The sequence below is a fragment of the Triticum aestivum genome, chromosome 6D (genome assembly GCF_018294505.1).
Source record: "Triticum aestivum cultivar Chinese Spring chromosome 6D, IWGSC CS RefSeq v2.1, whole genome shotgun sequence".
In the NCBI taxonomy this organism is placed as follows: Eukaryota; Viridiplantae; Streptophyta; class Magnoliopsida; order Poales; family Poaceae; genus Triticum; species Triticum aestivum.
Window position 1 is genome coordinate 340,917,720 of NC_057811.1, and position 16,825 is coordinate 340,934,544.

General features: G+C 44.6%; 2 protein-coding genes across 2 annotated transcripts; one reads left to right on the forward strand and one right to left on the reverse strand.

Moving 5' to 3' along the window:
- Nucleotides 1-10,139: 10,139 nt before the first annotated feature.
- Nucleotides 10,140-12,695, forward strand: LOC123145012 (neural Wiskott-Aldrich syndrome protein). Its single transcript, XM_044564304.1, has 3 exons — nt 10,140-10,768; nt 11,016-11,070; nt 12,179-12,695. The coding sequence occupies exons 1-3, from the start codon at nt 10,247-10,249 to the stop codon at nt 12,394-12,396; spliced, it is 795 nt and encodes a 264-aa protein (XP_044420239.1). The 5' UTR covers nt 10,140-10,246; the 3' UTR covers nt 12,397-12,695.
- Nucleotides 12,696-13,733: 1,038 nt separating this feature from the next.
- Nucleotides 13,734-15,838, reverse strand: LOC123141601 (uncharacterized). The gene is made up of 3 exons (XM_044560701.1): nt 15,303-15,838; nt 14,916-15,144; nt 13,734-14,417 (listed from the first exon to the last, which is right to left on the reverse strand). The coding sequence occupies exons 1-3, from the start codon at nt 15,616-15,618 to the stop codon at nt 13,823-13,825; spliced, it is 1,140 nt and encodes a 379-aa protein (XP_044416636.1). The 5' UTR covers nt 15,619-15,838; the 3' UTR covers nt 13,734-13,822.
- Between the last annotated feature and the right edge of the window lie 987 nt (nt 15,839-16,825).

Sequence of the window (16,825 nt, forward strand, 5' to 3'; positions counted from 1 at the left end):
CCCGTTGACTAAAACCTCTCTCGTAAGCATAACATGATCAAACCCTAGAACTCATTGAGTGTTAATCACATGGTGATGTGGACTAGATTATTGACTCTAGTGAACTTTGAGTGTTAATCACATGGTGATGTGAACTAGATTATTGACTCTAGTGCAAGTGGGAGACTGTTGGAAATATGCCCTAGAGGCAATAATAAAATGGTTATTATTGTATTTCCTTGTTCATGATAATTGTCTGTTGTTCATGCTATAATTGTATTAACTGGAAACCGTAATACATGTGTGAATACATAGACCACAACATGTCCCTAGTAAGCCTCTAGTTGACTAGCTCGTTGATCAATAGATGGTTATGGTTTCCTGACCATGGACATTGGATGTCATTGATAACGGGATCACATCATTAGGAGAATGATGTGATGGACAAGACCCAATCCTAAGCATAGCACAAGATCGTGTAGTTCGTTTGCTAGAGCTTTTCTAATGTCAAGTATCATTTCCTTAGACCATGAGATTGTGCAACTCCCGGATACCGTAGGAATGCTTTGGGTGTACCAAACGTCACAACGTAACTGGGTGGCTATAAAGGTGCACTACAGGTATCTCCGAAAGTGTATGTTGGGTTGGCACGAATCGAGACTGGGATTTGTCACTCCGTATGACGGAGAGGTATCTCTGGGCCCACTCGGTAATGCATCATCATAATGAGCTCAATGTGACCAAGTGTTTGGTCACGGGATCATGCATTACGGTACGAGTAAAGTGACTTGCCGGTAACGAGATTGAACAAGGTATTGGGATACCGACGATCGAATCTCGGGCAAGTAACGTACCGATTGACAAAGGGAATTGTATACGGGATTGATTGAATCCTCGACATCGTGGTTCATCCGATGAGATCATCGTGGAACATGTGGGAGCCAACATGGGTATCCAGATCCCGCTGTTGGTTATTGACCGGAGAGTCGTCTCGGTCATGTCTGCATGTCTCCCGAACCCGTAGGGTCTACACACTTAAGGTTCGGTGACGCTAGGGTTGTAGAGATATTAGTATGCGGAAATCCGAAAGTCGTTCGGAGTCCCGGATGAGATCCCGGACATCATGAGGAGTTCCGGAATGGTCTGGAGGTAAAGATTTATATATGGGAAGTCCTATTTTGGCCACCGGAAAATGTTCGGGATTTTTCGGTATTGTACCGGGAAGGTTCTAGAAGGTTCCAAAGTGGGGCCCACCTGCATGGGGGGACCCACATGAACGTGGGTAGTGGGGGCAAGGCCCCACACCCCTGGTCAAGGCGCACCAAGATCCCACCTTAGAAGGAATAAGATCATATCCCGAAGGGATAAGATCAAGATCCCTAAAAAGGGGGGATAACAATCGGTGGGAAGGGAAATGATGGGATTTCTTTCCCCCACCTTTGCCAACGCCCCAATGGACTTGGAGGGCAAGAAACCAGCCCCCTCCACCCCTATATATAGTGGGGAGGCGCATGGGAGCAGCACCCCAAGCCCTGGCGCCTCCCTTTCCCTCCCGTGACACATCTCCCTTCTCCCGCAGCGCTTGGCGAAGCCCTGTTGGAATCCCGCTACTTCCACCACCACGCCGTCGTGCTGCTGGATCTCCATCAACCTCTCCTTCCCCCTTGCTGGATCAAGAAGGAGGAGACGTCTTCCCAACCGTACGTGTGTTGAACGCGGAGGTGCCGTCCGTTCGGCGCTCGGTCATCGGTGATTTGGATCATGACGAGTACGACTCCATCAACCCCGTTCACTTGAACGCTTCCGCTCGCAATCTACAAGGGTATGTAGATGCACTCTTTTCCCTCTCGTTGCTAGAAGACTCCATAGATTGTTCTTGGTGATGCGTAGAAAAATTTGAATTATTGCTACGTTCCCCAACACAAACCCCGTGATATGATACGCTCTATCACACATAAACCTCCTTATATATTCCTCAAAACCGCCACCATACCTACCTATCATGGCATTCCATAGGCATTCCGAGATATATTCCCATGCAACTTTCCACCGTTTCATTTATTATGACACGCTTCATCATTGTCATATTGCTTTGCATGATCATGTAGTTGACATTGTATTTGTGGCAAAGCCACCATTCATAATTTTTTATACATGTCACTCTTGATTCATTGCATATCCCGGTACACCGCCGGAGGCATTCACATAGAGTCATATTTTGTTCTAAGCGTTGAGTTGTAATTCTTGAGTTGTAAGTAATTAAAAGTGTGATGATCATCATTATTAGAGCATTGTCCCATGTGAGGAAAGGATGATGGAGACTATGATTCCCCCACAAGTCGGGATGAGATTCCGGACTAAGAAAAAAAAAGAAGAAAAAAAAGAGGCCAAAGAAAAAAAAAGAGAAGGCCAAAAAAATTGAGAGAAAAAGAGAGAAGGGACAATGTTACTATCCTTTTTACACACTTGTGCTTCAAAGTAGCACCGTGATCTTCATGATAGAGAGTCTCCTATGTTGTCACTTTCATATACTAGTGGGAATTTTTCATTATAGAACTTGGCTTGTATATTCCAATGATGGGCTTCCACAAAATGCCCTAGGTCTTCGTGAGCAAGCAAGTTGGATGCACACCCACTTAGTTGTTGGAAATATGCCCTAGAGGCAATAATAAATTGGTTATTATTATATTTCCTAGTTCATGATAATCGTTTATTATCCATGCTAGAATTGTATTGATAGGAAACTCAAATACATGTGTGGATACATAGACAACACCATGTCCCTAGTAAGCCTCTAGTTGACTAGCTCGTTGATCAATAGATGGTTATGGTTTCCTGACCATGGACATTGGATGTCGTTGATAACGGGATCACATCATTAGGAGAATGATGTGATGGACAAGACCCAATCCTAATCCTAGGACAAGATCGTGTAGTTCGTTTTTCTAGAGCTTTTTTAATGTCAAGTATCATTTCCTTAGACCATGAGATTGTGTAACTCCCGGATACCGTAGGAATGCTTTGGGTGTACCAAACGTCACAATGTAACTGGGTGGCTATAAAGGTGCACTACAGGTATCTCCGAAAGTGTCTGTTGGGTTGGCACGAATCGAGACTGGGATTTGTCACTCCGTGTAAACGGAGAGGTATCTCTGGGCCCACTCGGTAGGACATCATCATAATGTGCACAATGTGACCAAGGAGTTGATCACGGGATGATGTGAGTTACGGAACGAGTAAAGAGACTTGCCGGTAACGAGATTGAACAAGGTATCAGGATACCGACGATCGAATCTCGGGCAAGTACCATACCATTAGACAAAGGGAATTGTATACGGGATTGATTGAATCCTCGACATCGTGGTTCATCCGATGAGATCATCGAGGAGCATGTGGGAGCCAACATGGGTATCCAGATCCCGCTGTTGGTTATTGACCGGAGAGTCGTCTCGGTCATGTCTGCCTGTCTCCCGAACCCGTAGGGTCTACACACTTAAGGTTCGGTGACGCTAGGGTTATAGAGATATTAGTATGCGGTAACCTGAAAGTTGTTCGGAGTCCCGGATGAGATCCCGGACGTCACGAGGAGTTCCGGAATGGTCCGGAGGTAAAGATTTATATATGGGAAGTCTTATTTTGGTCGCCGGAAAAGTTTCGCACTTTATCGGTATTGTACCGGGAGTGCCGAAAGGGGTCCGAGGTCCCAAGGGGGTCCACCAGCCCCGGGGGGCCACATGGGCTGTAGGGGGTGCGCCTTGGCCTATATGGGCCAAGGGAACCAGCCCCAAGAGGCCCATGCGCCAAGAGATAAGATAAATGGAGAGTCCTAAAGGGGGAAGGCACCTCCGAGGTGCCTTGGGGAGGAAGGACTCCTCCCTGGCCGCACCCTTCCTTGGAGGAAGGGCCAAGGCTGCGCCCCCCTCTCCCTTGGCCCTATATATAGTGGGGGGAGGGAGGGCAGCAAAACACAAGCCCTGGCGCCTCCCTCTCCCTCCCGTGACACATCTCCCTCCTCCCGCAGCGCTTGGCGAAGCCCTGTTGGAATCCCGCTACTTCCACCACCACGCCGTCGTGCTGCTGGATCTCCATCAACCTCTCCTCCCCCTTGCTGGATCAAGAAGGAGGAGACGTCGCTGCTCCGTACGTGTGTTGAACGCGGAGGTGCCGTCCGTTCGGCGCTAGGATCATCGGTGATTTGGATCACGACGAGTACGACTCCATCAACCCCGTTCTCTTGAACGCTTCCGCTCGCGATCTACAAGGGCATGTAGATGCACTCCCCTTCCCCTCGTTGCTAGATTACTCCATAGATTGATCTTGGTGATGCGTAGAATTTTGAATTTCTGCTATGTTCCCCAACATTAGTTTCTTTTGTTGAGCTTTCATATATTTATAGCTCTAGTGCATCCGTTGCATGGCAATCCCTACTCCTCACATTGACATCAATTGATGGGCATCTCCATAGCCTATTGATTAACCGCGTCAATGTGAGACTTTCTACCTTTTTGTCTTCTCACATAACCCCCATCATTATACTTTATTCCACCAATAGTGCTATATCCATGGCTTGCGCTCATGTATTGCGTAAGGGTTGAAAAGGCTGAAGCGCGTTAAAAATTCTGAACCAATTGCTCGGCTTGTCATCGGGGTTATGCATGATGAGAACGTTTTGTGTGACGAAATTGAAGCATGGCCTAACTATATGATTTTGTAGGGATAAGCTTTCTTTGGCTATGTTATTTTGATAAGACATAATTGCTTGGTTAGCACGTTTGAAGTATTATTGTTTTTATGTCAACATTAAAATTTTATCTTGAATCTTTCGGATCTAAATATTCATGCCACAATAAAAAAATTACATTGAAAATTATGCTAAGTAGCATTCCACATCAAAAATTCTGTTTTTATCATTTACCTACTCGAGGAAGAGCAGGAATTAAGCTTGGGGATGCTTGATACGTCTCCAACGTATCTATAATTTTTTATTGTTCCATGCTATTATATTATCTGTTTTGGATGTTCAATGAGCTTTATTATACACTTTTATATTATTTTTGGGACTAACCTATTAACCGGAGGCCCAGCCCAAATTGCTGTTTATTGCCTATTTCAGTGTTTCGAAGGAAAGGAATATCAAATGGAGTCCAAACGGAATGAAACCTTCGGGAACGTGATTTTCGGAACAAACGTGATCCAGAGGACTTGGAGTGGACGTCAAGCAATCAACGAGGAGGCCACGAGGCAGGGAGGCGCGCCTGTCCCCCTGGACACGCCCCCACTCTCGTGGCCCCCTCGTAGCTCTCCTGACCGACCTCTTTCGCCTATATATACTCATATACCCTGGAAACATCAGAACAGGAGCCGAAACCCTATTTCCACCGCCGCAACTCTCTGTACCCGTGAGATCCCATCTTGGGGCTTTTTCTGGCGCTTCGCCGGAGGGGGCATTGATCACGGAGAGCTTCTACATCAACACCATAGCCTCTCCGATGATGTGTGAGTAGTTTACATCAGACCTTCGGGTCCATAGTTATTAGCTAGATGGCTTCTTCTCTCTCTTTGGATCTCAATACAAAGTTCTCCTCGATTCTCTTAGAGATCTATTCGGTGTAATCTTCTTTTGCGGTGTGTTTGTCGAGATCTGATGAATTGTGGGTTTATGATCAAGATTATCTATGAACAATATTTGAATCTCCTCTGAATTCTTTTATGTATGATTTGTTATCTTTTGCAAGTCTCTTCGAATTGTCAGTTTGGTTTGGCCTACTAGATTGATCTTTCTTGCAATGGGAGAAGTGCTTAGCTTTGGGTTCAATCTTGCGGTGCTCGATCCCAGTGACAGAAGGGGAAACGACACGTATTGTATTGTTGCCATCGAGGATAAAAAGATGGGGTTTATATCATATTGCTTGAGTTTATCCCTCTACATCATGTCGTCTTGCTTAAAGCGTTACTCTGTTCTTATGAACTTAATACTCTAGATGCATGCTGGATAGCGGTCGATGTGTGGAGTAATAGTAGTAGATGCAGGCAGGAGTCGGTCTACTTGTCACGGACGTGATGCCTATATACATGATCATACCTAGATATTCTCATAACTATGCTCAATTCTATCAATTGCTCGACAGTAATTTGTTCACCCACCGTAATACTTATGCTCTTGAGAGAAGCCACTAGTGAAACCTATGGCCCCCGGGTCTATTCTCTATTATATTGATCTATCGTTATTTCTATTACCGTTTATTTTGCTTTCTTTACTTTTAGTCTTTATCATAAAAATACCACAAATATTATCTTATCATCTCTATCAGATCTCACTTTTGCAAGTGGCCGTGAAGGGATTGACAACCCCTTTATCACGTTCATTGCAAGGTTCTTATTTGTTTGTGTAGGTACGTGGGACTTGAACGTGGTCTCCTACTGGATTGATACCTTGGTTCTCAAAAACTGAGGGAAATACTTACGCTACTTTACTGCATCACCCTTTCCTCTTCAAGGGAAAACCAACACAGTGCTCAAGAGGTAGCAAGCACTTCTCCCATTGCAAGAAAGATCAATCTAGTAGGCCAAACTAAATCGATAATTCGAAGAGACTTGCAAAGATATCAAATCATGCATATAAGAATTCAGAGAAGAATCAAATATTATTCATAGATAATCTTGATCATAAACCCACAATTCATCGGATCTCGACAAACACACCGCAAAAAGTATTACATCGAATAGATCTCCAAGAACATCGAGGAGAACTTTGTATTGAGAACCAAAGAGAGAGAAAAAGCCATCTAGCTAATAACTATGGACATGAAGGTCTGTGGTAAACTACTCACACGTCATCGGAGAGACTATGGTGTTGATGTAGAAGCCCTCCGTGATCGAATCCCCCTCCGGCAGATCGCCGGAAAAGGCCCCAAGATGGGATCTCACGGGTACAGAAGGTTGCGGCGATGGAAAAGTGGTTTCGTGGCCCCCTAGATGTTTTCACGGTATAAGAGTATATATAGGCGAAAGAAGTAGGTCGGTGGAGCTACGAGGGGCCCACGAGGGTGGGGGCGCGCCTACCCCCCTGGGCGCGCCCTCCTGCCTCGTGGCTGCCTCGTTGCTTCCTTGACTTCCACTCCAAGTCTTCTGGATTGCGTTTGTTCCTAGAAAGATCCTCGCGAAGGTTTCGTTCCGTTTGGATTCCGTTTGATATTTCTTTTCTGCGAAACACTGAAATAGGCAAAAAAACAACAATTTGCACTGGGCCTTCGATTAATAGGTTAGTCCCAAAAATAATATAAAAGAGTATATTAAAGCTCATTAAACATCCAAAACAGATATAATAGCATGGAACAATAAAAAGTTATAGATACGTTGGAGACGTATCAACACAACATGGAAAAAACAAAAAAAAACATGAATCTTAAAGCAGAAATCAATGGCTCAAATCGACTGGCCCAAATTCATTTTGGGGCAACCTACATATAGCTAAAGTGCTAAGTTAAAATCCCAAGCTGAATACAAAGTTTTCTAAGGACTCTTCCAATGCACATGTGGTTAGAGCATGGCGGAATTGCTGGTGCAGCTGGTGCCGCTGGCAACGCAAGAGTGCCCCTTCTGCGGCCAGCAGGAAGGGCAACAGTTCCAGGAGGTGTACCGCCAACAATCAAATCGGCCCCTGTCTTTCTTGTCAGATCAACATCATCCATGTCCACGTCAAGTCCTTTGACTTGAAGTCACCAGCTACTCCTCTTCCTCTCCCTGACATGCTATCTCTTCCTCTACCAATCCGACGGCCTCTGCCATTGCCTAGACCCGGCCCCATGAACCATGTTGCATGAAGGTTCTTAAAAGACAACGCCTTTGGAGGGCGAATGCCATACCCATGCTCCTTCAACATATGGTTAAGATGACCACAAATCGCACGCCAATCATGCAAATGTCCATACTTAACCCGAAAAATATGTTTCTTGCCGCCCTTGACCATAGAAACAATGTTCTTGAGAGGCTTGTTAACATTGATCTTTACCATGGCCCTGAAGAAGTTGCAGACAAGTCATGGGAATAAGTCTCCACGAACACAAGCTGTCCCAACTTGGCAGCAAGCGATTTCACCATAGCAGGGAAACCATCAGGTAGGTCATGGATTTGGATCCATATACTGGTCTTGTCAAGACTAATAGATGATGGTTTGGAGGACCCATCATCAGGAGCAAGTATTTATGAATTCCCTCTGAAAGTCCATGGTCCTCACTCTATCACCTGTTCCCAGTAACCGAGACAAGAAAATTGTAAAGTATATAGATTATTTTCCAGTGGGCAAATGTTGACATATTGGACAAGATCCCATGCAAGTATTGACTATATGTTTTCTTCGTGTAGGCTCGAGCTATGGCCATCCATCTCACTACAGTATCTGTCGGCACCTCTTCCTCTTCACACACCATGTCATCATCCTCCTTCAACCCCATCATCTCCTAGACGTCATCCATGGTCGTCCCTGCCGTCGACGCCTCTGTACTCATATCTGTTTCACTTGCTCGAAGAAACGATCTACCTCAGGCTCATGAACCCTAGAACCAACCCATGGTACGACGACAACACACGCCAAGACTGGGAAGGGATGTGAGGATCCTCCTGATTGGTTCGAATATGATATTGTGCATAGAATTGAGTGACAGGGGAAAATTTCTCAACACCGGCCACCGTGCCAAGAGGAGCCATGACCCTAGTTTCTTTTAACACAACTCACTAGGTTTTATTGATTAATAATCATCGGGATACAAAACTAATCATGGGGAACACCAAGCCATGTGTGGCACCCTAGATCTAAAGAAGAAGCAAACCCAACTAGATTGTGGGCATCATAATTTGAGCCTCTTTATTCATGAGCAAAGTTAGAAGAGGTAAATGATGACATACAAGTATTACACTCCTTGATGACTCATATTTCCCTTTCGTATTTGCAATGATGTCGTTGGCGATGTTCAAGCAATCAGTTCTAGAGATAAAACTCCATCGCCAAATCCAACCCCTCCTGACAAGCAAGAGCCTCCAAAGTTGCAGGATTGTTACACCCGGAATAACTAGGGTCGACGCTCCTAAAATAATCGATGGTCATCACGACAAAAGTCCGCAACAACACAACTAGATCCCATCCTAGAAACACCACCGTCCACCGTCCACATTAATCCGCGCATCCAGTAGGAGGAAACTTCCATGTATAACAGTCCGTTGTATCCAGTAGGAGCAGGCGATGCAGCAGAGCTAGGATTGCATAACAGTCCGTTGTATGAATTTATACCTAGGATTATGCACTAACATAAAGATTGCATCATACCGCATAAATTTTGGGCCCTGCTATGCGTTGGCCGACGATCTTTTCAAAAGACCCGCCACTTTGACAGCGGCTAGATATGGCATCATCAATGATCCAGCCACATCCTTATCACTGCAACAAAGACGATGTTGCGGTATTTTCTGCAAAGAGCTCATGTTGCGGAAAATATTTGCAATAGTGGTTGTGTTGTATATTGTTTTTCACTTTTTGCACATATAGATGATGCTGTTGAATGCAACATGGATGATGTTGCAGATGCAATGAAAGATGTCGCAACTGCCCCGCCGTCGAGTGACCCCACGAAAAACACCTGAGTACGAAGGAGGTAGTCAACCAGTCACATGAGATCGGGATCCCGCAACAACTATTGGTGGGGGAGATTGCTACAGTGGCTCAGTTGTAAACCTATAATATGAAAATAGGCTGCTGCCCAAGCCATCCGATCAAATGATATCCGACGGCCACAAAGGAGGCTGATGCGTGTGTCATTTCGGGTAATGGTAAGCGTTTCCCATAAATTTTAGGCCTTCAAGCTTTAGAAAATGACCCTAATTAGTGTCACACGTGTGGCACGAACACATGTCAACTTCAAACGTTTTTGATGACAAATTTAGTGACGCGAGGATGACAACGTTAGTTTTTCATGACTACTTTCTTTTCGGATAACAATTTTCAGTTTTCATTTAGGTTTTTTTTTGAATGGTAATTTTAGTTGTAAAAAATATCAGGACCGGATTTGCTTCGTGCCTGTGGCACTTATCATCTATCTTGTCTAAAAAAAAACATCTATCGTTTGGGTAAAAAAAAAAATACCGGTGAAAAAGGCTGCCCGCGGGTCTAGTAGCTTGGATCGATACCAGACGCACACCGAAGCCGAGATCCAGGCCAGGCCAAGCACGCCGCCGCCGGCAGTCGAAAATAACATTCACCTAGCCGCACCGTGACATGGCCACTCCGACGGCAGCCGCCGACACCGCCGCCGCCCCGCTGACTCCAGTTGCCCCGGAGCCCGCGGCGAAAGTCTCTCTTGCCCCTTCTGATATGGTTGCTCCGACCGCAGCAGCCGACACCTCCGCCCCGCCGCCGCCTGCACCAGTCCCTCCGACCGCAGCCGCCGACACCGCCGCGCCGCCGCCGCCAGCTCCAGCCCCTTCAACCGCAGCAGCCGACACCGCCGCTCCGCCACCACCTCCTCCTCCAATAACGACGGAGCCTGCGGCCAAGGTCTCTCATAGTCCTTACCACATGGCCGCCCCGACGGCAACCGCCGAGACCGTCGGTCGGCCAATTCCTCCTCCTCCAGCCCCGGAAATCGCGGCCAAGGTCTCCCATTTCCCCCCTCCTTTTCCTCCTCAGCCCGATGCGCCTGCGCCGAAAAGGCGGAAGCTGGAGGAGGCGGGGTTCCACACTTCCGCCTACTACAAGATCCGGGCCGCCGTTGCCGACCTCCGCCTCCGCTTCGTCCAGGTCCGCACTCCCTCATGCCACACTGTAATATTTTTCACAATACTAGTCAGTTGCTATGCATTGTGGAAATGGCTAGCTAGTTGTTCTCTTAACCTCAGGAAAACTTGGGTTGTGGGCAAAATTTAGGCTGCAAGACCGCAGGAGAAATCTACCAATCTGAACTCTCACGTGCTTATGTTTGATGAAATATTTGGTATGCATTGTTGAGCTGGTAATTTGCTCTGAGCTGTTTACCTCTGTTTTTAAGGTTCACGAAGCTACTGATTTTCGGAAGAGCGATGCTGCTCGCGAGATTCTGAGAGGTATTTTTCTCTCTCTCAACATATGCCATGTCAGAAAGGCATCAGTTATTTTAGACGACCTAGGGTACAGGAAAGAAAAATAGAGAAACAAAAGGTTCTTCGGTCATGGATCTGAATATGAACCCTTTTGCATACCATGATTTCATTCAGAGGCATCCTCAGTTATGCTTTCCACACTGCCGGCAGCAGAGGGGGGCTGTCTTAACCTGGAGATGTGGTGAAGTCCACAAGCTGAGGATTGAACCGATGAGTATTCTTTTAGCGTGGGGTGTATATAAGCACTGAAAGGAGGGGATGTACCTGATAGGTTCTGAGTAGTTTATTGGTCTGTCTATGGAGAAGTATCTATTTGGTTTGGCGCTGTTGTTCAATGGTTAGTTACTACCAGCAAATATAATTTTATGCATTTTAGAAATATATCATAAGCTTGAGAGCTAGGATAAAATATACCAATACTGTGGATGAACCATAGCTGTTACTTGCTGTCTCATGCTTTTTTGTGCCAAGCAATACTTGAAAGAGAGAATAAGGGACACTGATCTTATCCAACGTAAATTCCACTTCCAAGGTGTAACAGTTGAGACTTTAGCTAATCACACTGATCTTTCTTTTGTTGGTTCTATAATCAAGTTCTTGCGAAGCGTAGTTTGTTGATCCTTTTTGCGTGTGGATCAGCTAGTTGTGCATTTGCATTTTGAGCTTGATGCAGTCTATGTTATACAGTCCTGCAGATTGAAGCATATGAACTATTAGCTTGTCTTTATGTCTTAGATTCTACATTCATGACTGACCTGTGAGAAATTGGGTTTATGCAGTAACATCCTTTTCATTTGACGAACCTATTATGCACCATGTCGCTCTAGATTCTTGGCGGTGTTAGTTATGCAAAAATATGTTCTTCAACACTGTAACTCATACAAAATATTGTTTCATTTCTATCCATTTTTTCCGTTAAGGAATTCCTACATACCAAGGTAGATGTTTACAAAACTTTCCCAGGTTGTGAAAATAACTAATTAAACCGCCAGAGGTATATCATGTTTCATTCTTCATTTTATCTTTTAACTTGCTGGATCTTGACATGCATTGCCTTTTTGTGTTTCATCAGAGATAAAGACAGTTATGGAACTCTCCAAGAAAATGAGGCTTGATCTCGGTGTCTCTTCTGAATCCATGAAACCGTCAGAGAAGCCTTTAGCTGGAGCTGTGAAGGACGAGCCCACAGAGCCAATTCCATCTGCAGAAAGAAATCAAGTTCCTCCTACAGGTCAGCCTGCAGTTCCTCCTAATATTGCAAATGATGGTGCACCGGCCACCCAAGCCTGATAAGTGATAACTCAGCGAGTGCAGCAGAGAAAATATCAGAGGGGAAGGGAACCCTAAGCAGTGAGATGGCAAATCACCCAAAGCACCTCGTGAAAACAGTGCAAGGGTCTTATGTGGTTGGTGGATCTCCTGTTGGCTGGAATTTTCTTGTTTGGCTTGGTGGTAAAATAATGTATTATGGGGTTGCCAAAGAGGTGTTTCGGACGCGCCAAGCTGCAAATTGAGATGTTCCCTTCAAATTGAAACATTCTGATTTGTAATGTACTCTTAAATTGATGCGAGTTATGACTTTGTTTTAACATCCTTGTCCTTAAATTCACTAAGCTCCCAAGGGGTTGGGGCGCTCTCAGTCAATTGAGGTATCAATTCGGGCCTTTGATTTTGAATTTGACTGGGGGCCTGGATACTCATTGGGGTCGATGGTTATTCGGTGCCTGCCGTCCCCCCTTTCGTGCCTCCCACGTGGATTTACCCCTGTTGTTCTTGGCTGGGTTCCATTATCCAATAATATTTACCCGGAGAACCAGATATGTGAAGGCTCTCGGATGGTCTACCATCTAAAAGCCAGGGGTCATGTGTGTTATCGCGCCTGTCCGTTAGGCGGGACAAGGCCGTGCATTGTCGGCGGCACGACCGACGATCATGGACCGCATAGGTCAAACAAGCCTTGTTGGAATGCGCGGTTACATGTAGCATAGTAGTCAGTTCGGTAGGCATGAATGTTGGGGCCAGATTCAAAATAAGTTTTCCAGGTTCAGTGGGCGAATTAGTCATTTAGTACATTGATTTATGGGTGAGTAGCTCCTGTGAGTCAAACTAATTAAATTTGGTACTGTTCATAGACTGAATTATGTTTTTTGTTTCTTAAGCTTTGAGTGGATTTTTTTTTGAAGCTAACTTTGAGTGGAATTTGAATGTGCAATTTTGGCACATGGTACATGTGGACTTTTTATTTACTCCTTTTGATCCATATTAGTTGTCGCTGAGGTGGATGTATCTAACAAATATTTCAGTGGTAGATACATCCATTTGAGCGAGAATTAATGTGGATCGAAGGGAGTATCAGTTTTTTACACCATGCCTAGATGCATTTTTTTTTGTTGACCTTGTACACTGGCCTTGGTGGCATTAGAGTGCTGGTTGTTAATAAAATCGCAGCAGTTGATCTAAAAGATTTCAGCTTTTAGCCGAGAAGTTGGCAGAGGAAGCTAAACCAGTGACTTGCCTGTACCAGTAAGCATTAAAATCGATTCGTTTACCACAAAACACTGAACGACAACATATCAAACCTTTGTTCATACATGCAACAATATGTAATATGTATTGTCATTACGGTAATAGTACAAAATAGCATTTCAAACATATTGAATTTGGACAGTAGGGTAAACAGTCGACTGCCAGACACACCACTGAAGTTAGATTCCTCCTAGCAATACTTGATAAGGGACCAGGTCACAGTGACCTCAATCTCACATGAATCAACATTAAGTGTACCTTCAAGTTTACCGCGTTCCTGAGGTGTAAAATGCAGACCGTCATCAAATCGTTGCCCACCGACGCCATAAGCACTGACAGAAACTTCCAGATACTCTCGTCTTTTAAGTTCAGCACAAACAACATGGCGTTGAAGCTTGATCGTGCCATCATCAGCAAGAGGCAACCCGTTATTATCACCGATCTCAAGCAACCAAACTGTCATGTCATTTATGCTGGCAGTTCTTGCAGCGAAAGAGCCTCGGAAACCATCTAGCCATGGCCCATGGATGACTTTCATACTGACCGAGGCCTCTACTGAGCCAACAATGTGGCCAAATGTCAAGTCGAGTGCGCTGATCTTGTTGGTGTAGACAGACGTAAACAGGGATGAATCAGGCGGCTGGGTGTTCCTGAATGGACAAGCTACGTAGATTAGCTCTTGATCCTCAGATTGCCCAGCTCCACTCACCTTGAGGTCAACCTCAAAGTAGACAGGATCAACCAGCACAACAGCACGTGCAGGCCCAGTCAGTGCTAGGTATGGAGACCAAGGTTTTGGTTACCGAATGAGGCAATTTTACCGAGGGGGACTGGTAAACGTGGTTACCACGGTTACCGAGAAATACCGAGAATATTTCGAACGAAATTTATAGTTGAATTTTGAATTCAAATAAATGAATGAACGAACATTCGAACCAGAGACCTCCCAAAACAAAAACTAGGTTGCTACCAACACATGAGAACCAACTCTCATGGCATTAATCAGATCCTGCATGTACTTTACTATAAATTAAACGTTTAAATACAAAAAATTCAAAAAACCGGTATTTTTTGCTCGGTATGGGGATTTACCGAGGGGCACGGAAATACGCGGTAACCATGGGAAATCTCGAAATTTCGACCGGTAACCAAAACCTTGATGGAGACTGCATGCAATGCAAAATTAATCAAGTAAATACTAGTGTAAGGCTTAGCTGAAGACCAGATGAAATAGTGATCATGCAAGTATAGACAAGGGGCTAGCTAGCAAGACAGAGACACGAACCCCCTCACTGACGATCTGGCAGTCATCCTTTTCACGCTCAAAGATGATATTGCGCTTGAAATCCACCGAATCACGCGTGGCGATAAAACCATACACATGCAGCGGCCACACTAAACCTGAGGCCTCTTTTGTTGAGATTCTGACTTCAAAGAGCTGCACAGTGTCGACGAGGCTGATGCTGGCCCTGGGGGAAACAAGGTCCGTGAAGCCCACGCTGGGGACAGTCGCTGCATCACATGTACGTAGTTATGCATATGAGATTTCGATTGGCACTAATTTTGGTATCATAATACTATCTTCCTAGTAGTAGCTTCTAATATGTCCATCTAGTAATAAGAAGAAGAAAGATTAAGAAACGCATGCAATTTGTAGGATATTCGCTTACTTTTTCGGTCCATGGAAACGATGACATCGCCCCATGTTCCCATCCACAGTTCGTTGAACAAGTCGCGATCTTCATCGTCGACAGGAATTGTCAGCTTGTATACCGGCGCCCGGCGACGCGTTTCCTTCGCCGTGCTGTCTATCTTCCTCACGCTCGGTTTCGCCGCCTTCTTTGCCATCGCAGTCGCAGGTACCTTTTTCTTCGTCTTCCGCTTCCCAGCCGCCGTATCCTTGCTTGTAGCCCCTGTATCCATCTGCATCTCGGACCTACCCTTCTTGGAATCCATCTCAATCTCACTATGGTACGCACCTTGCATAGTTTCCAACCCTCGCGGCCTCTTTTTTACGTGAGGAAACCTTAGGGTTTACAGTTTGCGTGCGGATACCAATCCTGATCTCGCGCCTCTCGCCCATTAGAAACAAGCAGGTTTTGCTTGCTACTGCTGCTACTCCTGGTTAATCTGTTTATTAATGTTATATTTTTATTTTAAATTTGTTGATAATATTATATCTTGTTTTATTACTTTTAAATTTAGATCACGGCATTATATGGTCCAAATTTGTTAATAACGTTATTTCTTCAAGTTTCGATGGACCAATTGTTCGATATGTTAAAATAGAGGATGTGGACCTATGAAAGGTTCGGAAAGAGAGTTATAGTGTGGTGCGTATGGGCAAAAAGTATGCAGGGTCCCACACGAAGATGAGGATGTGGACCTGTAGAGGGTCTTGATCATATTTATTGGGCTAGAGGCATGTGACATTAACTTCAAAAGAGCTAAAAAACTGACGTTGCTTTTTGCTTATCTCGCCTGAACATGCTAGATGCCGTTGGATTAACCACACAGAGCTTCAAGCAGCGAAGAGGAAACCAATCAGCTCTAAAACTCGTTCGATAGAACAGAAAACCGGCGAGAACGCTCTCCTATGCAAACACAATAGTTCACCGCATTGGCTAGCGCCTTAAGCCTCCATTCGGGAGATTCAGGTTTGAACCCTAGTTTTACAAAAGGAAATGTACATGGAAAATTTATTTTTTGATCAATGAATGGTAATTTTAATTTTTGGACAATAGCAAATTTATTTTATAGACGCTGGCAACTATTTTAGTTGACCACGGTAAAAGCAAATTTGACCGTGGCAATTTTATTTCATGGACCATGGTAAATTTATTCTGTGGACCATGAAATTTTCATTTTGATGGAACATGGACATTTTTTGAACCATCACAAATTTATTATTTTTGTAGCATGGAAAAAGTCGTAGCTTGGGAAAATTAGTTTTTGGAACATGGCAAATTGATTTTGATTAATTTTACTATGTGTTATTTACCAACAAGTTTTTCAATTTACTTGTTTGCATTGGTGTGTGTTTTTCTCTTCTTCTGGACAATTTTTTGTAATATTGTTTAGTTTTTGACCCATAGCATGGCAATTCTTTTTTACAGTTTTTTTCTGACAGAATTAAGATTGGGCTGTCATAGCAACTACTCCCTCTGTAAACTAATATAAGAGTGTTTAGATC

What these genes read in the sequence shown, in the direction of transcription:
- LOC123141601 (XM_044560701.1), bottom strand. Translation starts at nt 15,618, where the DNA reads ATGCAAGGTGCGTACCATAGTGAGATTGAGATGGATTCCAAGAAGGGT. An exon ending in CGTTTCCATGGACCGAAAAA is followed by an intron (nt 15,145 to 15,302) that starts GTAAGCGAATAT and finishes CATGTGATGCAG; the next exon opens with CGACTGTCCCCAGCGTGGGC. An exon ending in CAGATCGTCAGTGAGGGGGT is followed by an intron (nt 14,418 to 14,915) that starts TCGTGTCTCTGT and finishes AAAACCTTGGTC; the next exon opens with TCCATACCTAGCACTGACTG.
- LOC123145012 (XM_044564304.1), top strand. Translation starts at nt 10,247, where the DNA reads ATGGCCACTCCGACGGCAGCCGCCGACACCGCCGCCGCCCCGCTGACT. An exon ending in TCCGCCTCCGCTTCGTCCAG is followed by an intron (nt 10,769 to 11,015) that starts GTCCGCACTCCC and finishes TCTGTTTTTAAG; the next exon opens with GTTCACGAAGCTACTGATTT. An exon ending in TGCTCGCGAGATTCTGAGAG is followed by an intron (nt 11,071 to 12,178) that starts GTATTTTTCTCT and finishes GTGTTTCATCAG; the next exon opens with AGATAAAGACAGTTATGGAA.